The sequence below is a fragment of the Phalangium opilio genome, unplaced genomic scaffold, assembly GCF_054372755.1.
Source record: "Phalangium opilio isolate 3A_F unplaced genomic scaffold, DU_Popi_V2 ptg000045l_1, whole genome shotgun sequence".
Taxonomy (NCBI): Eukaryota; Metazoa; Arthropoda; class Arachnida; order Opiliones; family Phalangiidae; genus Phalangium; species Phalangium opilio.
Window position 1 is genome coordinate 4,859,195 of NW_028324168.1, and position 18,627 is coordinate 4,877,821.

At 37.5% G+C, this 18,627-nt stretch overlaps 7 protein-coding genes across 7 annotated transcripts; 2 read left to right on the forward strand and 5 right to left on the reverse strand.

Moving 5' to 3' along the window:
- Positions 1-738: 738 nt before the first annotated feature.
- LOC149676938 (uncharacterized) lies at positions 739-2,062 on the forward strand. Its single transcript, XM_089838567.1, has 3 exons — positions 739-1,107; positions 1,163-1,712; positions 1,792-2,062. Exons 1-3 carry the CDS (start codon positions 1,002-1,004, stop codon positions 2,060-2,062), a joined length of 927 nt encoding a protein of 308 aa, XP_089694693.1. The 5' UTR covers positions 739-1,001.
- Positions 2,063-2,237: 175 nt separating this feature from the next.
- On the forward strand, positions 2,238-6,134 carry LOC149676939 (complement factor B-like). Its single transcript, XM_089838568.1, has 13 exons — positions 2,238-2,324; positions 2,398-2,493; positions 2,965-3,132; positions 3,214-3,387; positions 3,466-3,540; positions 3,604-3,765; positions 3,833-3,948; positions 4,010-4,178; positions 4,250-4,414; positions 4,471-4,673; positions 4,982-5,159; positions 5,397-5,655; positions 5,728-6,134. The coding sequence occupies exons 1-13, from the start codon at positions 2,264-2,266 to the stop codon at positions 5,933-5,935; spliced, it is 2,034 nt and encodes a 677-aa protein (XP_089694694.1). The 5' UTR covers positions 2,238-2,263; the 3' UTR covers positions 5,936-6,134.
- On the reverse strand, positions 5,856-7,613 carry LOC149676940 (putative glutamate receptor). The gene is made up of 7 exons (XM_089838569.1): positions 7,563-7,613; positions 7,406-7,503; positions 6,954-7,342; positions 6,667-6,884; positions 6,309-6,580; positions 5,987-6,236; positions 5,856-5,913 (listed from the first exon to the last, which is right to left on the reverse strand). Exons 1-6 carry the CDS (start codon positions 7,611-7,613, stop codon positions 6,005-6,007), a joined length of 1,260 nt encoding a protein of 419 aa, XP_089694695.1. The 3' UTR covers positions 5,856-5,913; positions 5,987-6,004.
- Positions 7,614-8,817: 1,204 nt separating this feature from the next.
- On the reverse strand, positions 8,818-10,684 carry LOC149676941 (lysosomal acid lipase/cholesteryl ester hydrolase-like). The gene is made up of 6 exons (XM_089838570.1): positions 10,380-10,684; positions 10,057-10,300; positions 9,413-9,562; positions 9,268-9,339; positions 9,142-9,210; positions 8,818-9,054 (listed from the first exon to the last, which is right to left on the reverse strand). The coding sequence occupies exons 1-6, from the start codon at positions 10,682-10,684 to the stop codon at positions 8,818-8,820; spliced, it is 1,077 nt and encodes a 358-aa protein (XP_089694696.1).
- A 1,906-nt stretch (positions 10,685-12,590) lies between these two features.
- On the reverse strand, positions 12,591-13,434 carry LOC149676942 (lipase member K-like). Its single transcript, XM_089838571.1, has 3 exons — positions 13,315-13,434; positions 12,921-13,243; positions 12,591-12,849 (listed from the first exon to the last, which is right to left on the reverse strand). Exons 1-3 carry the CDS (start codon positions 13,432-13,434, stop codon positions 12,591-12,593), a joined length of 702 nt encoding a protein of 233 aa, XP_089694697.1.
- Positions 13,435-13,770: 336 nt separating this feature from the next.
- LOC149676943 (lipase member K-like) lies at positions 13,771-15,927 on the reverse strand. The gene is made up of 7 exons (XM_089838572.1): positions 15,784-15,927; positions 15,394-15,710; positions 15,091-15,334; positions 14,870-15,025; positions 14,538-14,612; positions 14,410-14,478; positions 13,771-14,339 (listed from the first exon to the last, which is right to left on the reverse strand). The coding sequence occupies exons 1-7, from the start codon at positions 15,925-15,927 to the stop codon at positions 14,097-14,099; spliced, it is 1,248 nt and encodes a 415-aa protein (XP_089694698.1). The 3' UTR covers positions 13,771-14,096.
- Positions 15,928-16,583: 656 nt separating this feature from the next.
- Positions 16,584-18,226, reverse strand: LOC149676944 (lipase member K-like). The gene is made up of 7 exons (XM_089838573.1): positions 18,080-18,226; positions 17,688-18,010; positions 17,377-17,620; positions 17,162-17,317; positions 17,019-17,090; positions 16,887-16,955; positions 16,584-16,826 (listed from the first exon to the last, which is right to left on the reverse strand). The coding sequence occupies exons 1-7, from the start codon at positions 18,224-18,226 to the stop codon at positions 16,584-16,586; spliced, it is 1,254 nt and encodes a 417-aa protein (XP_089694699.1).
- Between the last annotated feature and the right edge of the window lie 401 nt (positions 18,227-18,627).

The following is an 18,627-nucleotide window of genomic DNA, read 5'->3' on the forward strand; positions in this document are numbered from 1 at the left end:
CTTTAATTAAACAATTATAAAGCACGCGGCATTGTCCGGGATCATTCTGCCCAATCGGACATTGGTTAATCCAGGAGGCATGGACTATTCCATTATAGAAACATTATCATTAAAATTAAATTTTAGGTGAGTTTTAAAATTTTGAATTTGCTTCTCTTCTTGAATTAATGGAATGTTCTATTCTTCTCGGTAAACTTTAATTTAAGATAAGAATCTAACGGCGTAGAACCGTGTTTCAATTATTTTTCGCTATCGGTATCAAGTTAAGATTACGATATGTACAAAGCTAATGAATCTCTTATCTCCAAGCTTGAATTAAGAGAGATAAGCCGTAGCCTAGTTTTCTGCGCGCTGCAAATTCCCTCAAACTTGTTTACTAAAAGGGTTTTATTAATTATTAAGGCTTGATAGATCTTTTCGTAGCATGTACCATAAAGAAAACCAATATCGATAAAAACCTGTCACAAGAATACACGGCTAATAATAAAATAGTGTACAGATATAATTTATCGCTTAGAATGTCCTAAACGAGTGGTATCATTTTCATCTTAAAATCAATATCAACTTTACTTAATGGAATAAATTAATTTTAACCTGTATCAACAGTTTCAATCTACTAACACCAATCGATCAAATATGGGGGGTTGCAAATCAAGATGGAAACTGGTCAGGAATGGTGGGAATGATACAAAATTCCGTAAGGTCAAAGGTTAAACACCCAATACTAAGTAATTAAAGGCTTATCTATCACCAGGAGGCAGATATGGCCATTTCAACCATCTCAATCTCAGAATCTAGACTTCAAGTGGTAGCCTTCTCTTACCCGTATTATTACGATTCAGCCGTTTTCGTTTCTAAAGCTGACGATGCCGATACATCGGATACCTTGTATTTCTTGCAACCATTTACGTTTGGTGTCAGTTGAAATCGATTTTGGGGTTTTAAATTAAGGGCAGTTACTGTTTAAATGTTTATGATTTTAGGTGTGGTGCCTCGTGGCTATGTCCATCTTGGTCCAATGGGGTTTAACCACTTTGATTCATAAAATACTTCAGAATAAGAATGAAAAGTTTGGTTTCAAAACTTTGTCATTATGGTTAAAACAAGGTGAAATAATATACGGCTTTGTTGATAAATTTGAGACGAATTCAAGTGTATTTAGATTTCACGTGGGACATTCCTCTGGACTTCCGGCTAATTCTGGGTATGTTTCTGCTGATCGCCAACCTCATGGGTTGTCTGTACGGTTGCAAATTGACATCCTCAACAAGCGTGGCTTCGAAGACGGAGCAAATTGATAGCGTAGCCGATATGGTCCGGGCTGTTCAGGATGAGGGGTATATCGTTACAACCCAAAAGGGATCTGTCTTTGAAGAAAACATCAAGGTCAGAGTAGAAAATAAATTAGGCTTAGCAGCGAGACAGAGAATGCATTTCCAATCTTTACAGACATCCGAAACCGAAAGCATGTCTGTTATCAAACCAATGATGGCCTTAAACGTGTATAAAACACCGGAAGAAATTAAAAGAGCTCTGAATGAATTAATGCTGGAAAAACGAATTTTCATCTTTTACGAAAGTGGTCTTCAAAGTTTGGTGGACAGCATGGCGTTTCATGGAAAGTTGCATTTTTCAAAGGAGAAACTTTTTTCCGATCGTTTAGCCATCGCTTTTCCCAAGGACTTTAAATGCACGGAGGTCATAAACCACGAGTTAGTAATTGTTTTTGTTTTCTTCATTCTCCCTAAGCCTAATTAAGCTAACAAAAAACCCTTTAATTTTCTTCAATAGACTGCGTCGTCAAGCGGAATCGGGTTTAATCGTTCATTGGCATTTTAAAATGATGAGGTCATACTTTTACCGCAAAACCAACCCAGGGAAATATGATCGAGTCACGCAAGAAAGTTACATCGAATCCGACGACCTGATTAAAGTGTTTTACATGGCTGCAATAGGTTACGGTATCGCGTCCTTCATTATACTAATCGAATTCGCCAGCCAAAAGGTCAAGGACAAGAGCAGGAAAAGGTCAACAGCAAGGCCTTCGACAATTTTATCTTGAATCAGCACCCGCAATTTTATATTTCCTCTGTATGAAGTAGACCAGGGTATAAAATCTTTTGTAGGCGAATAAAGTTTCCGTTTTAAAAATTTACATTAGCCTTATCAATTTTCTACTGGAGTTCCTTAATAAAACCGGAACTTCCCGTTTGTTTTACGAGCCAAATTTTATCCGATGTTTAGAATTGAATTTAACTTCACGATGTATGGTTTGGTGTATCTCTTGGTTCCTCTGTTACTTAGTAATATTGGCCATGGAACAAGTACGTAGTCTTGGACATATATTAAAAAGGGATCGACTTGCAAGGGGAAAAATATTAACGAAATTTTTAACAGAAGTAAATGAAACAGAAGTTGCCGATATCGATATATCTACTGAGAAGCCTGTTGTAACGATACCAAATCCGGTAGTCGATAGCCCCACTCCAAACGGTAATCAATGTTACGTACAGCGTTACAAAAGAAGACACAGAAGGGGATAATAGAAGGATGACACTCTGTATCCTCTTAATACTTTAGTTACGTGACATGATTCTTCCCAGGTGAAGGAGCCCTTTTTCTTTGCTCTCCCGCTCATCAAACTTCAGATGGGCATCGCATACTCCGTGCTAGGGTGAATTCTATAATGGTTTGGTAGTACTAAATCCTCAGCAATCAGCCCACAAACCTTGATTGTCTTGACGTGGGACAAAAATCCACAAGTGCATGCGCCTTGGCAAATAATTAAGTGCTAATATGTACTGATGAGGGAACTATTTACATGGCGTATGTGATCCGGTTTAGTAACCTTGCTCCAAATGTAAAATGATGTTGGGGGAAGAATCACGTTACAATTACCCCGCTTTGTGCTGATACATTTCTCTCGAAAGAGAAATATTACATACTTTTACTTTTATACCTTAGGATGTCCACTTTTACCCGAATTGGAAAATGGTCATTACGAGATACATTCGGGTGGTCTTAAAGTCAAACCCATCTGCGACGAGGAATACAATCTAATTGGGACTAAGATTTTGCGTTGCATTAGTGGAAAATGGAACTATGAGTACCCGCCAAGATGTCGCCTACCTTGTAAGGCTTGCGTAATTACAAAACCTAATCTAACCTAACTATTGCAAAACATAATTCAATTCAACAAATAAAACCTAATAGCCAACATATGCGAAAAACCAGCGGAAGTAGCCAACGCGAAAATGGTTTATGACGGACGCAAGATTGGTACTTCAGTCTTTTACGTCTGTGACCCGGGGTACTATATGGTCGGCGATAAGATACAAACTTGTACAGCTGGAAGATACTGGTCTGGTATTACACCAAAGTGCTTCCGTGAGTGGCATTAACATTATAACCACCAGGTACGATAATTACAAGTAGTTAATTAAAATAATGTTCTTTGATCCATAGCGAATGTCCTGGAATCTAAAGAGGTGGTCAATATGTTGAAGCACCATTTAGATCCTAACATCACAGAATCTGACGGTATAAATGTACACTATTTTTTAAAAAATTATAAATAATATTCTTAAAATTATATTTTTTTAGCTAAATTGGGTCGAATTTTGGGTCCCGAGGTGTTTGATTTGGGTCTGGAATTATTTTTCGTTATTGACCGATCGAGCAGTATTGACCCAATTGACCTCAACAGTGCCAAAAAGTTTATTAAACAACTCATTGGTATTTTTAAAGGCAACGAGGATAGGATAAGTTGGTTGACCTTTAAACGTACGCAATAACTTTCCGCGAGGTGTTATAAGACGTAATTATTCTCTAGATGGTACCAGAATATGCGTCATCACATTCGGAACAAACGTCACGGTCAACATCCCGTTAAATGACGATAAATTTAGCAATATTAACGTGACTTTGAAGCAAATTGATGCTATTCAAGTACGTTTAAAATAATGAAAACGTGTATAGGCTCAGGTAAATTACTGATAACGAATTTTAGGGGGAAGGTGGAGGTACTGCAATGGAAGAAGCATTATCAACAGTGTTCCTTCAAGGGGGTTTGAGGAATAGGGCCAAAAAAGCCTTGTTTTTGGTTACAGATGGGGAACCAAATATTGGTGCGAAAGGGGTCACACCTGAGAGCCATGCGAATGAATTAAAACAAATGGGTACAAATCAAGTTTAACTTACTCCAATGGAATCTTAGGCCTGACTTGCATAAATCTTTCCTTTAAATTAGACTTTGAAATCTACTGCATTGGAGTAGGAAGTGACATAAGTCGCGATACCTTAACCAAAATCGCCACAGCACCAGCCATTAACCACGTTCTTATGTTGACGGACTATAAATCTTTCGAAAAAGCGGTAGACTTGATACAAAATCCCCTGACTACCCCAGCGCCGCGTAAGTACTTAGAATGAATTTATAAAACCGGGACCTAACTTATAACAATAAAACAGCACCACCGCCTGGCCCAGAATCTTGTGGTTACTTAGGCGACTCCGAAAAGGATGAAAAGGAACCGCATCCTTGGTTGGCGGCAATTTATGCCTTCATTAATGACAAGATTAGATTCTGTTCAGGTGTCCTTATTAACGATCAATGGGTGTTGACTTCGGCAATTTGTATTCAACCTCATAAACATCCCATAAATGACTTGGATGTAAGTAAAAGTTCATAAGATATGTTCCATAAGTTTGTCACTGGTTACTGAGAGCTTGTCATGAAGGGAAGTAGGTCATAGATTCTCGTCAAAGGCTTTGTACAGAATATAGATCGGAAGATGAACTGCAAAACCGAGTGTAGTCAATCAGTTCTCGCTTGTCGTTCTGGAACTAGCTCTCAGTAAGTCGCTAGCATTACGAAGTATAGGTAGTGTCATACTTATGGAACATACCTTATACACTTATGGTAAAATTTTAGGCATAGGCTTAGTAACATTTTGCCCTCTCTGAAAACGAATGATTTTAGGTGACCATAGTACTGGGTGGACTTGATTTATATAAAGAAGGACTAAATTTCTACGCAATCCAAAAGAATATATCACTTCCGGATACGTTGCCGGAATTAAGGCTTGCCCTATTGAAACTGGATCGGAAAATACCACTAGGCTTAAAATACAAACCTATATGTTTACCATCTCCCAAAGGTAGACTTTATAGACTATTCCATTAATGCCATAAGAGAAGCAAACACCACCAAGGAGCACCGCGAGAGGCTGTGCGAGTTGGTCAGCCTCCGCGGGATCCATAGGATGTTGCTTCTTAGTGCGAGAGAAATAGCCCCGCCCCAGTGTATTAGTTTCTCCGCGAGTAATTAATGAAGTGGTCTATTAGGCTTAACACTTTTATGCCCAAGGCTTAGACATTTTTACGAAACATTTTAGAGCCTGGAGTTCTACACCAAATGGACTTAGCTAAAAACTTTAGTATAGAAGGATGGGGTAGCCTAGCCAATCAAAAGGCCGACAAAAAATTGAGTCTCAGTGGCTCTTACGTTTCACCAATCGCCAGACGAGTTTGGGTTAATGATGGTTTTCAAGATGACTGCGCCAATTACATGGCGAGAAAATACAAACACGAGAGAGAGAAATCAGGGTTGAAGATTAAAGAAATCGCGCCGAAGTACAGGTGCATTGGAAGCAGGTAAATATAGTCTTTACAAACTGTTTAGAGAAACGTCAGGATTCTATTTGTATAAATTAATGACTTACGCAGAGACGAGGACTTAAAGTTAGTCCGAATGAAAAAACCCCCAGTTTGTTCGGGAAATTTCGGAAGTCCATTGGTCATGAAAGAGACTCAGGGTCAATTCAATCGTTACTACCTGGCGGGAATTCAAAGCAGCGAATTTGGTTGCTCCGATTACACGAGTTTGTACATGTACATGCCTTACTACGTCACCTGGATTTCGAAATTTTTGTAACGCATCATTGTCGTCATGCGAGTTTTTCAAGTTCAAATAAAAAAGTACGACCTTATAATATTTCATTAATCAAATTGCTATCGGACAAAAGAAACGCGCAAAAAGTTCCAATAAAAAGGTCAGACCCGATAAAACCACCCCAATGGTGGCGATCAATATAGCGGTAGAGATTTCTTTCACGCGTAAACTGTTAAATTGACCTTTGACCTCCTCGTTCGACGCGAAGCAACGGCTGACGCGGATTTTTATCACGGGTGGGTAAATGTAATCCATCAAATCAGCTTGTACAAAATACAAAATCCTACAGTATACGTAAGAATAATGGTAATTAGGCTTAGCAATTATAATATTAACGACATTTCATTTCCCTCACCTTCGATTGACGTCTTCCAAAAACTCTGGGTTTATATTCTTCCGAAAGGCAATTCCAACGGGGATGCTCCTGTAAGATTTAGTTTGCCGAAAACGGCAACTCGCTTTTCGCGCGTATCTTTCGGCAAGGACTACATGAAAAACTCTGTTTTCTTGCAAAATGACTGCTTGACAATTTTCAATCTCATCGAGTGTTTCGTCGCTGTACAAGGCGTCAGAGTGCATTACGTAACTGGGACGTAAACGCCGGTACACTTCTCTTTGAGCTTTACCCTTGTAGGATTTCTAAGTTTAGAATAGAGAGTAAACCTAGCGCGATTTTAGCTTATATTCGGGAATATTTTTAACGTATCTCTTACTTGAAAGTAATCAACTTCGTTAGAACCTTTGTGCAAATACGGTTTTACATCGGGGAAGTTAGCCATATCTTCCAGACGTTTTATAAACGGTTTCTCTTTGTAAACGGCCAGTAACGAGGTCATACGAGCGCAATACATATTGACTACGACTAAAGCCAATAACATCCAGAAACCGGTGATAATTCGACCGGATATAGACCGTGGTAACTTCGTAATGGCTATTCCCGGATTTCAATAATAAGTTTTCGACGTCAATTTAGAATTAGGAAATGTTAGATCGAACGTACCTTTCAGTATCAGTCCCGAATAAACTTGCCATAACTGCTCCCCAAGTACTTTACGTAATGATGTCTCTTCGGACAAGGCGAATCGAATTAAAAGTTTCACGAAGAGAACCAACGTGAAGATAAAACCCAATGCCAGCCATACTCTTGGCGTGAAGGCGGTTATAATGCCGGAAAGTGAAGTACCCTTACGTGGTATCCCAACTAAAATCCGGATAACTCCTTGAAACATGGTATTAGAGAAGGATACGTATTCGAATCTTTTATCGGTAATCAGTAACGGTGTCAAGGACATGTTGGCCTCGTTACGGACAATCATCCCCATCATTCCTGTCCAATTACCGGAGTTGAACGCACCCGATTCCTCCTCGGATGGTGGGATTAACTGGTAACTGAAACGTTTTACATTTTAGTACAACTTAAAAACAAACTTAATCGCGAGTGTCATTACTTACCTTAAATTCAAGTTACTTGTAAGGTAGTGCAGAAAAGTTGCCATTGGACCACTGACGGAAAATGTATCGTTCTTTTGAACCCATATCTGTGGTTTCCACTGAAATTAAGTTCAATTAAAATTAAATCCAAAACTGCATGGATTAGTACAATATTTACTTCGTAAGCGGTTATAAATAAGAAGTTTGGATAGTTCTCTGACTTCCGCATAATGTACGGTAAACTTCGTCCAAAAGACAGCATGCAGCCTCGACTGAATTTTCGTACAACACTTATCAAAATTAAATTGTAACTCTGTTGGCGTGCCGCTTGTACAGTTATTGATTTCCGTATCGAACTATCGCTTCCACCCTCCAAACCAATTTTTCTTCTTGACCGTGTTTCACTAAATTAAATGAATTATTAAATAATGTTTTTCTCTCTTTCTGCACATCAGCAAAAATTAAATGATTTGACTTAGTATTAATTAACTAATTAAAGTTTTAATTTTAAAAATGGTCAAACCTTTAATCAAGTTGTCGTGTTCTTGCGGTAACAACAGTAACGCACCTAATAAATAATTCACGTAAGAAATAGATGTTTTGCTTCAGAATATCATACAGATGTTTATCTCCCACGATCTGTTGGGTGAGTTTACCATTTTTCAAATTCGAAATAGGGTCTGTTTTCAAGTACGCGTTTCTCCTTTATGTTCTGTAAGACGCCTTTTCGGATCTCACGAAGTCAAACGCGAACTAAATGATAGATAAGGTACAACCTTTTCCCAATCTGATATTTGACCACAATTCATAGGTAAGTACCAGCAGGTACGACATGGCCTTTCAAAAGCGTAGAGTACGTTTCAGGCTTTGTCATACTCAGCGGTTGAAAACAGTTACACAAGGTTTCGTGTAATTATTTGTCTTTTTTTTTGGTCTTTAACAAGAGATAAGAACTATAAAGGTGATCGATTGAACACGCCCCGGAAATTTAGGGAAAATTGTTTTACTGTTACGTTCGCGCATTTGAATACATAATTGTTTTCAGAATAAGAGGATTGAAGCCATTTACACCAGGAGGCTAGGCGTATACTTGAAGGACAAAGAGCAGTACAAAGTATCCTGGCCTCCTGGTTTAATGGTATTAATCCTCCTAGTCTGAAAACTACGCACACATTACTATAAACGTCCAAGGTTTTCTTCTTTGGGGAAGTGCCAAAAACATGAATAATGTCGTGCATAAATGTATTAGGTTAAATTATTTTCGACACGCGTGGTTTCAGAATTTCCGCGAAAATGTGGAAACAAACGAAGAATAAGAAAACCTTTTCGTGAAATTTTTATTTTAAACCGATTGAATCCATAAAACCCAAAAGAAAAAAACATATATTAATAATTCTTAACCCTTTTCATATTTGAGATATTTTGTTACCAAACTAAAGAGCATTCAATATTTCTAGTGTATTAAGATTAAGCCAAGAATTGTCTGGGCGCAAGGCAAAGTCCATATGATTATAGCACTTGTCTTGGACCATCTTAACTTCCACGTTACTGTTTGTTAGCTCAGATACCAAACGGGTGACGTCAGTCTCGACGGACAAGCAATCATTGTCTCCCAGAAAAAATGTTCCACTGATTGTTATGTTTTTAAGATTGTATTGATCAGGATATTCCTTAATTAAGATTAAATTATTTAATGTTTAAATAAACGACTCTCCACTAGTGTTTACCCCCGTGATAAACTTTGAAAATGTACATACATGTCCATATTTTTCTAAGTTTCCATTTTTTCCGTAATCGTATTTTTGAAATTCATTGGTTTTCACCCCCTTCGTTTTGAAATAAAATATTTTACGAGAATCAACGGTAATAAATTATGGGTTTACCTGGGAAAAATGTATCAAGTTTTTGTTGGACGTTCCAGCGGGAATGTGACCCGCATATACTCCCATTCGTGTCTAAAATTAGTATCTAAATTACCATTACAACGAATTACAAAATCACTCGAATCAAACTGAAACTTCACTCTACCAAATTTCGATGACCACAGTTATCCCCTACTAGGGAGTTTTCAATCACTGCACAAAATTTAGGGAAACACGTGCAAAATCTAAAAGCAGCGTCGCGTTCCAAACCCTCATTGGGTAGAAACTCGTATATATGCAACGTCTTTAAAACAAACTGTACGAAATTAAGTTAAATTACTATAGTTTCACCCTTGAACTTGGGCCGAAAAAACCCCGAGAAATAGGCATAAAGTTACTTGCGTCTAAAACCTTCTCGCTAAGGGAAATACAGGGTGTTTCACATTAGTCTATTTCTTAAATTGAGCTTGGGCAATTTGAGTCGAAAATGTAACTTCTATCTGCATTTTTTCCCTAAGAGACACTGTTTTCTAGTTATGATTAGACTTGAGTTTTAGGGAAGACCCCTTTATTAAATTAGAAATAATTGTCTGTTCAGTTTCTTAATTAAATTTAAGGGGTCATCCGTAAAATACTCTGGATACAATCTTAACTCGAAAACAGTGTCCCATAGACCAAACAAAATGTCATAGAAGTTACATTTCCGACTCAAAATTGATTTCCAAAGAACATCCCCCTTAATTTATGGATGCAGACTTATCAGAAACACCCCGCATATAACAGCTTGATACGTGTGTTAAGTTGACTCGCATTTATTGAATCCGCAGATAACACCAATTCCCTGGTGAGACATCCGCTATTGCCAATAAAGGCAACGGGAGCCAAACCTATGGCGTGACAGATCTTGCTGTTATACTCCGGCTTTTCAGACGTCGCAACGAATAAAACCATTCCACCCATGGAATGACCAATGTATGAGACGCAACTCGAATTAGTTTTGCTCAAAATGTAGTCAATGGTCGCTGGAATATCGAACACCCCCATTTCATGGTAACTATATTTTAATTTATTTAACAGTGTATTATAACTACGAACACTTTTTCTTTATGGGTTGCGTGCCAGTTGTCACTTACGTGAAATTCCAGAATTCCGCGTGACTAACTGGAATAGTTTCATGCTTCTTGGAATATCTACTTCCTCTCAAGCTGATCACCCATGCGTCGTAGCAATTATCAGCCAATACAAAACCAAGACTCTGGTCGGGATTGTTCAGGAACCAATAGTCTGCGCTACATAACAGTCCGTGTACTAATAGTACCGGTTTTCGGTGTTCAGGACACGAGGACTCATCTCTACCACGTGGTATCCTAAACAACGTCAAGATGTATCCATCTTCCGTTTTAACAGTATGCTCTTCGCAGGGGTAGCCTTTACTCATCACTAAATCGAGCTGATTAGGTTCTAGTTAGTTGAAAATTATATATATATATATAAGATATGTTCCATAAGTAAGACGCTACCTATACTTCGTAATGCTAAGGACTTACTGAGAGCTAGTTTTTAGGGAGAACGGCAAGCGAGAATTGATTGGCTACACTCGGTTTTGCAGTCCATCTTCCTATTTACTCTGTACTAAGCCCTTGACAGCGCCTCACCAGGCATCTTCGCTTTACCTCGAATCTATGACCTACCTCACTCACTTCATGACACGCTCTCAGTACCAAGTGACAAACTTATAGAACTTATCTTATGAACTTATGATATTTCTAAGAAAAGGTTCAAATTCTACTGACCATATTTCTCGTCGCGTCCGGATCCACGTGACTGGGGCAAGTTAAGAAGTTGGTGAATTCCGCCAAATTAAAAGTATTATTGAATTCGAATCCCCCTAAATCGAAATTATTAACGGATTCCAATCCCCCTAAATCTAAATTATAATCGAATCCAAAGACGTTTCCAATTAACTCTAGAACTACAAGTGAAGAAACCAAAACGCTACGGAACAAAATTCGCCCCATAATTGTTTGCGAGTTCAGTATACTAAAGTTAACTTTCTTCATGGAATGCGTCCAATAAATACGCAAAAGTTGAAAAGAAGTTAGGTGTTAAATCTTGGGAATTTATTTGTGTAACAAATTTGCAGGTCTGGTGAAAAGTGAATTTTTGTATCAAATACAAAAGGCTGAAAATTTAACAAAGATCCATACTTTTTTTGTTTGAAAGAAATATGTTCTTGTTTGTGTTGGATCAGTAAAATAAACTTCACCGAAAATCTGCCAGGAATAAATAAAATTCATACACAGTGATGTATTTATGTACTGACAAAAATTTCAACCTTTAATTTAAAATAACTAAGAAACCCCTATAAATATTAAATGTTGTATCAAGTGGAAGTATATGTGACACTCAGAGTAGTTTCTTTTGTTTTGTATTCTTTCTTTGTGAACCAACATTCTTCTTAATTTTTGAACGATTCTAAAACGGAGATGACTTTAACGTAAACTAATTTACTGGCATCCATTCCGAAAAGAAAGTCCGGATGCGCAAACTCCGTTAGAGGTACTCTGTAATTAATAATTAGGTTCTTGACACGACTTGCCAGGAGAGCCGAGTCAGCTGGAGGGGTTACAGTATCGCTGTCACTCCAAAACAGAGCAATTGGTGTGGTTATGGCTTCAACCTTATATTTTGGAGGTTTCTCCTACAGGGGTTGAACGTTGAAATGAATAAATGTAAAATGATGTTGGGAAGAATCAAGTCACAATTTCCCTGCTTTGTGCTGCTACACTTCTCTCGAAGAGAAGTATTATACACTTCTGGAACGAACAACCAATAAAATAAATATACCTGTCCATAAACTTTGATGTTCTTTGTCTTTCCGTAATCGAATTTCTTAAATTCTTTAGACGCTACCATCTTTTATTACAGAAAATGGACAATAACAATTAAAAGAAGAACTATTTAACCCTAACGCCCTTGAAGTTTTCAATTACCTGACCGTAGTGTACAAAACTGTTTAAAGATGACCCTGCAGGAAAATGATGAATGTACACCGGAAATCGTGTCTGTAATTTTCACAACATTACCATTATCAATTGTTCAAAATCTGAAATAGATTTTAGTATATGACGCACTTTATTAATCTGACTGGTAGCACCGCCACACATATCAAACCACATATCACTTGACCATTCCCTAATTAGTACACGTCTGCTGACGACATCGGTGAAAATATTACGCAAAACGGACATCGGAAAAATTTCGTAATGACCAGTCTTGTTCAAAGTATTCTACAAAATACGCGTCTGAACTCTGAAGACACTTCTTTTGGTACGAGAAAATAATCAGAAAAAACTTACAGCTATCTGGTTCCGGAAAGGTAACAAAAGTTTCAAGGGACTTGAAAAGTGTTCCATATATACGACGGATCCCAAGCTAATGAAGGCTTTGACCTTGCTGTTATATTCTTGAAATTCGGACAACATGGCGAAAGCTACGGTAGTTCCCATTGAATGACCAATGAAAATCAACTGCTCTCTATTCGTAGTTTCTAATATATAGTCAATAACAGCTGGTAGGTCAAATAGAGCAACTTCGTCTAGTCTATTAGCGTCATAACATCAAACAATTTAGTGGCTTTGAATTTGAAAACAAGATTTGCAGTAAAATCTTACGAGAATTCCCAAAATTTCGGATCGTCACTGGTATATTTAATGTGCTTTTTGGAATAAGTATTTCCCCTAGCGTTAGCTATCCATACGTCATATCCGGCATCAGCCAATAAGAAACCTAAACTCTTCTTGGGATCAGGCGCATTTATGACAAAATCGACACCCGAACCGGCAAACCCGTGGTGCAACAAGATAGGTGGTCTACATCTCCCGTCATCCTGGTGCTTGGCACCGCGCGGGATTCTGCTGATACCCAAGATGTATCCGTCCTTGGTAGTAACGTCATGCTCTTCCACCGGATATCCTTTACTGGTAATCAACTCCGGCTACATGTCATCGAATTCAACGTTGTCAAATGGAAAGAAAACCAAACGTTAAGTGCCTGATGACAACTCACCAGACTTTTGTGGGTATCAGGATCAAAATTAAGTAGTTGTTTAAAACCTAAACATATTTGGGTAATGTGTATAACAACTAAGATGGACATGAACCGTTTTCCATTTTCTATTAGAGCCATCTTCGAAAATTGCTATTGCTTAATTGAATGATAAACAATTAATAAAGTAAACGTTGAAGGAAATGATTTGTGAAAAGCGTCGATGTACATAATAAAGTATATGAACTCAAAGTCATCAAAGCGCCTGTGCGCTTTTGCACATTTTGATTCAAATATTCTACAAGGATAAAGTCGCGTTTTTCTTTTGGATTAATTAATCAACTTCTGCACATTATTCCAAAGATTAATGGATCAATTAGCGTATACATATGCTTAACGACACTGTTGCAGTACACTGCATCGAAGTCTCTTAAAAATAAACTGAGTAATAGTTTTGAGAGACTTTTAAAATGGGGTGTTTTAAGCTTATTGGAAGCTAAGGTTTTTGTCAAAAACACGTGCAATCAAAATTATAAAAATGTACATTAATTGATTATTAAATCAATTCAATTTGAACTTTATTTGATTAAATTTTATTCATGGATTAAACCCAACAATCTCCTCACTCCTCAGTGCCCATGGTTTGGTAAAATGGACAATACTTTATATAGTAGACTAAATCACCAATGTCTTGGTGTTCATCCCGTCAATATGGTAGAGCAAACCTAAAGCATAAAAACGCGAAAAACAAAACGACGTGCTATCTCACTCAAATTGTGCTAAAACTCAAGTGCTGTCCTTCCTTAATTTCTGTAATCTTCTAAAATATTCATCAATCTCTCATAGACTAATTTATTGGCGTCCATTCCGTAAACAAAGTCCCCATGCGCAAACTCTGGTAGAGATACTTTGTAATTTTCAATTAAGTTCTTGATACGAGGCACCAGGAGAGCCACGTCAGTTGGATCAGCCAAGGTATCACTCTGACCCCAAAACAGAGCAATTGGGGTGGTTATCGCCTCGACATTGTATTTCGGAGGGTTGACCTTCAGGTCGGTTGAACGATTTTATGAAAGGTTTAAATGACGATGTAGGTAATTAAGATGAAAAACATACCTGTCCATACTCCTTGATGTTCTTAAACTTTCCGTAATCGAATTTCGTAAATTCCTTTGATGCTATTTCCTTTAATTACAAAAGAAATTAATCAAAATGAAACCATGTTACAAGTATTTATGAATTACTTGACTATAGTGTAAAAACGTTTTTATAGACGTTTTGTCAACGATGAAATGATGAATGTACACTGATAGTCGGCTCTGTAATATCACAAATAGCCCCTTATTACCAGAAGGGTATAATGGAAGAAGGATGACACTCTGCATCCTCTTAACACTTTAGTTATGTAACATGATTCTTCTCAGGCTCACCACTTTTTGTTTGCTCTCCCGCTCATCAAACTTCAGATTCGGTTTAATAACCTTGCTCCAAATGTTAATATGATGTTGGGAAGAATCATGTTAAAACCACCCCGCAAAGAGAAGTATTATATACTTCCGGATTGGACTTCACCTACCTCATTTATCTGATTTGAGACGCCTCCACTGACAAAAAACAATATATTTCTACACTGAACTCTAAATGGTGGACGACCACACGCTATATCGCTTGGAACCATAGCCAAATCAGAGCTCGGAAAAAGATCGTGTTCACCCAACAAATTAGAAATGAACTACAAAATATAAGGAATACTTTGTAACTTTTCTAATACCATCAACAAAAAACATCAAAACTTACAGCTAATTGGTTCCGGAATGGTACCAATAATTTCAAAGGAGTTGTAACGTGGCCCAAATAAACCACGGGTGCCAAAGCCATAACGGCTTTGACCTTTTTGTTATATTCCGGATATTCGGACAACATGGCGAAAGCTACGGTAGTTCCCATGGAATGACCAGCGTACAATAGCTGATCATGGCCTGTTTTTACCAATATATAGTCAATAACTGTTGGTAGATCAATTAAAGCCATTTCATCCCATCTGTAAAAAAAGTGAAATGTCAATTTGCAAATTTCTCTTGATATCAAAAAGTTTCTTACGAGAATTTCCAAAATTTGTCATCATTGGAAGTATAATTGACATGTCTTTTGGAATAAGTATTACCCCTGGCGTTAGCTAACCATACGTCATACCCGTCATCAGCCAATAAGAAACCAAGACTCTGATTGGCTGAATTGATGACCCAATCGGTACCGGTAGAAATGATTCCGTGGTGTAACAAGATGGGTGGTCGAACTTTACCATCATTTTTATCGTTGATACCGTGAGGGATTCTATAGACACCCAAGATGTAACCATCATTTGTAGTGACGTCATGTTCTTCCACCGGATACCCTTTACTGGTGATCAGTTCCGGCTATTCAATATAATTGAACGGAAATAAACCCAAGATCGATCTATCATATAATCAACGGTCAATTCCAACTCACCAGACTTCTGTAAGTATCCGGACCTAAAGTTGGTATTATTTTAAATGCTTTCAATAAATCAAACTTTTGCGCGTTAATTACTGGGCCAAAGGTCATCGCGGCTAAGACGGACTTCAGCGCGAAGTAGCTAAACCATTTTCCCATTTCTGAGGATATCATTTATAAATAAATGGAGAACAGACCGTTGGAAACACGAATGCAATTTCAAGTGCTTTAAATTCAAAGCGTTTTTTTTCTCTACAGTCATTACCTGTGTATTAAGTTAAGAGTGGGTATGTAATTTATGACATAAATGAAAAATTAACTCGAAGTCAACCATCAACCTTAGTTAGTCATTCTTCCCCTTCCTAACACCTTTAAGATTTTTTACACAATGGTGACAAACTCCACTTTCCGTCAGCACCTGTACAAATCTTACTTTCTTCTCTCGTCAATTATACCCTGATCAATCGATCATGGCCATGACAAAAACTTGCCACGAAACCCTAAAAGACATCCATGAAAGAACCGACGCTCGTAATAACTTTGGATTAATCTACATCTGTAACTCTACATGATCTCATGCTAAGAGCTTGTAAAGGTGACTCTCTACGTGGCTTCACTTAAAACGCATATAAAGTGAGAAATTTAAATAAACTTTATGCTTCTTATTAAATTTTCAGGACTATAATAAATACAATAGGTCATTTTAAATTATATTGATGGACAAAAGTTCCTTGTAAATGATCAATATCCGTTATTATTAAAGACATAATTAATTTACACGATAATTTAAGATTAAAAATTATTTTAAAGCCGCTTTAATTCCTATAATCTTCTAAAACAGCCATTAATCTCTGGTAGACTAATTTATCGGCATCAACTGCGAAAACGAAATCAGCATGTCCAAATTCAGGTAATGGTACCCTGTAATTTTCAACCAAGTTTTTGATACGTGGTACTAGAAGCGTCACGTCGGTTGGATCGGCAAAGAGATCACCCTGACTCCAAAACAACCCAATTGGCGCGGTTATGGCCTCGACATTGTATTTCGGAGGTGTGTCCTTCAGGTTGAACGATTAAATGAATCGTTACAAAATAAGATGAAGAAAACAAAAAAGTACCTGTCCATAAAACTTCATGTTCGTTTTCTTTCCATAATCAAATTTCGTAAATTCCTTCGATGCCACCATCTTTGACAGTAGAAAAAGGATCAAAATTTAATGAAAAACATGTTAAAGTAGGTTATGGATTACCTGGCCATAGTGTAATAAACTGTTTACAGACCCTCCGGCGGGGTAATGATGGAAGATGACCGACAATCGGTTCTGAAATATCGTAAAAACCGGCATGTGTCACTTGATCAAAATCTGAATTAGACTTTTGAACAACAACTCACCTCACTTATCTGTGCGGAAGAACCACCAAGGATAAAAAACCATACGTAACTGAAAATTTCCCTAAATTGTTGATCATTGAACGCTACGTCGATCAGAAAGTTACGAAAAGACGAAGTCTTTAGAATCTCGGTTTGACCAAACAATTTCCAAATAAACTACAACACGTGTAAGGTTTACGTAAGTTTATTTAAGAATTAATAGATAGATAACTTACGGCAATCTGGTTCCGGAAGGGTACCAAAATTTTCATGGGACTTGCATAATGGCCCACGTAGGCTACAGGTGCCAAGGCCATGACGGCTTTGACCTTCTTGTTATACTCCGGAAATTCGGACAACAACATGAAAGCTACGGTAGTTCCCATGGAATGACCAACGTATACCAACTGCTCTTGATTCGTAGTTTCTAATATGTAGTCAATAACAGCTGGTAGATCAAATAGAGCAATTTCGTCTAATCTATTTGCGTCATAAGACCCCACACATAAGTTGATTTTGACAAGTAAAAAATCACAAAAATTCTTACGAAAACTTCCAAAATCTCGGATTGTTACTGCTATACTTAATGTGCCTTTTAGAATAAGTATTTCCCCTGGAGTTAGCGATCCATACGTCATATCCAGCATCAGCCAATAAGAAAGCGAGACTCTTATTGGGTTCAGGTCCATTTATGACCCAGTCGCTTCCTGAACTCATGAGTCCGTGATGCAACAAAATGGGTTGACGTACTTCAACACCATCCTGGTGTTTGATACCATACGGGATTCTGTAAACGCCCAAAATGTAACCATCCACGGTAATGACGTCGTGTTCTTCTCCTAAATACCCCTTACTGGTGATCAACTCCGGCTGTCAAAATTCACCGTTGTCAAATAGAAAGTAAATCAAAAAACGTAAAGCGCCTAGCTGACCACTCACAAGACTTCTGTAGGCATCTTGATCAATTTCTAATAAATTAACAACTTCAAATTCCAACATATGACACATTTTGACGAAGTTTGTAAGGACCAAGATGGACACGAATACATTGTGGCTCAACCATTTACCCTTTTCAACAAGACCCATCAGTGGACAACGTTTTTCGTCACAATAAATCAGAGACGGATAATCGCGTTATGAGAAAATAAACAAGAGATTCAACTTAAAACCAATTAAAGCGAATACGTAGGTTTAGTGAAAATCATACGAGTACAAAGTAAATTAAATGAAAGACTTCATGTCTTCAAAGAAATAAGGCGAGATATTTCGGTGCAATATTCTAGTATCTTAAACAGGCAAATTGGCGCTTAATTCTTTTGGGTTAGTATACTTCTGCGTATTATTCCAAAGATTAATGGAGTCGTTATCGTTCGCATATACCGTATACTCTGTAAAAACCTAAAACACTACATAAATGTAATGTTTTGAACTGAGTGTGATAATAAAGTGTGATAACCATAGATTATTGTAATAAATTAAATTGTGAG

Bases quoted from the DNA above. Each gene is read 5' to 3' on its own strand.
- LOC149676938 (XM_089838567.1), top strand. From the start codon at position 1,002: ATGTCCATCTTGGTCCAATGGGGTTTAACCACTTTGATTCATAAAATA. The intron at 1,108-1,162 runs GTGAAATAATAT...AAGTGTATTTAG, and splicing joins GTCATTATGGTTAAAACAAG to ATTTCACGTGGGACATTCCT. The intron at 1,713-1,791 runs GTTAGTAATTGT...TTTCTTCAATAG, and splicing joins ACGGAGGTCATAAACCACGA to ACTGCGTCGTCAAGCGGAAT.
- LOC149676939 (XM_089838568.1), top strand. From the start codon at position 2,264: ATGTATGGTTTGGTGTATCTCTTGGTTCCTCTGTTACTTAGTAATATT. The intron at 2,494-2,964 runs GTAATCAATGTT...TTTATACCTTAG, and splicing joins CGATAGCCCCACTCCAAACG to GATGTCCACTTTTACCCGAA. The intron at 4,179-4,249 runs GTACAAATCAAG...CCTTTAAATTAG, and splicing joins GAATGAATTAAAACAAATGG to ACTTTGAAATCTACTGCATT.
- LOC149676940 (XM_089838569.1), bottom strand. From the start codon at position 7,613: ATGCGGAAGTCAGAGAACTATCCAAACTTCTTATTTATAACCGCTTAC. The intron at 7,343-7,405 runs GTAAGTAATGAC...AAAACGTTTCAG, and splicing joins ACAAGTAACTTGAATTTAAG to TTACCAGTTAATCCCACCAT. The intron at 6,581-6,666 runs GTAAGAGATACG...AAATCCTACAAG, and splicing joins ACGAAGTTGATTACTTTCAA to GGTAAAGCTCAAAGAGAAGT.
- LOC149676941 (XM_089838570.1), bottom strand. From the start codon at position 10,684: ATGAGTAAAGGCTACCCCTGCGAAGAGCATACTGTTAAAACGGAAGAT. The intron at 9,563-10,056 runs GCGAGTCAACTT...AATTTCGTACAG, and splicing joins TATCTGCGGATTCAATAAAT to TTTGTTTTAAAGACGTTGCA. The intron at 9,211-9,267 runs GTAAACCCATAA...TTCAAAACGAAG, and splicing joins ACTTGATACATTTTTCCCAG to GGGGTGAAAACCAATGAATT.
- LOC149676942 (XM_089838571.1), bottom strand. From the start codon at position 13,434: ATGGCTCTAATAGAAAATGGAAAACGGTTCATGTCCATCTTAGTTGTT. The intron at 13,244-13,314 runs GTGAGTTGTCAT...GATGACATGTAG, and splicing joins CTGATACCCACAAAAGTCTG to CCGGAGTTGATTACCAGTAA. The intron at 12,850-12,920 runs GTAAGATTTTAC...TGACGCTAATAG, and splicing joins CCGAAATTTTGGGAATTCTC to ACTAGACGAAGTTGCTCTAT.
- LOC149676943 (XM_089838572.1), bottom strand. From the start codon at position 15,927: ATGGGAAAATGGTTTAGCTACTTCGCGCTGAAGTCCGTCTTAGCCGCG. The intron at 15,335-15,393 runs GTAAGAAACTTT...CTTTTTTTACAG, and splicing joins GACAAATTTTGGAAATTCTC to ATGGGATGAAATGGCTTTAA. The intron at 14,340-14,409 runs GTATGTTTTTCA...ACCGACCTGAAG, and splicing joins ACATCAAGGAGTATGGACAG to GTCAACCCTCCGAAATACAA.
- LOC149676944 (XM_089838573.1), bottom strand. From the start codon at position 18,226: ATGGGTCTTGTTGAAAAGGGTAAATGGTTGAGCCACAATGTATTCGTG. The intron at 17,318-17,376 runs GTAAGTTATCTA...CACGTGTTGTAG, and splicing joins CCTTCCGGAACCAGATTGCC to TTTATTTGGAAATTGTTTGG. The intron at 16,827-16,886 runs GTACTTTTTTGT...TTCAACCTGAAG, and splicing joins ACATGAAGTTTTATGGACAG to GACACACCTCCGAAATACAA.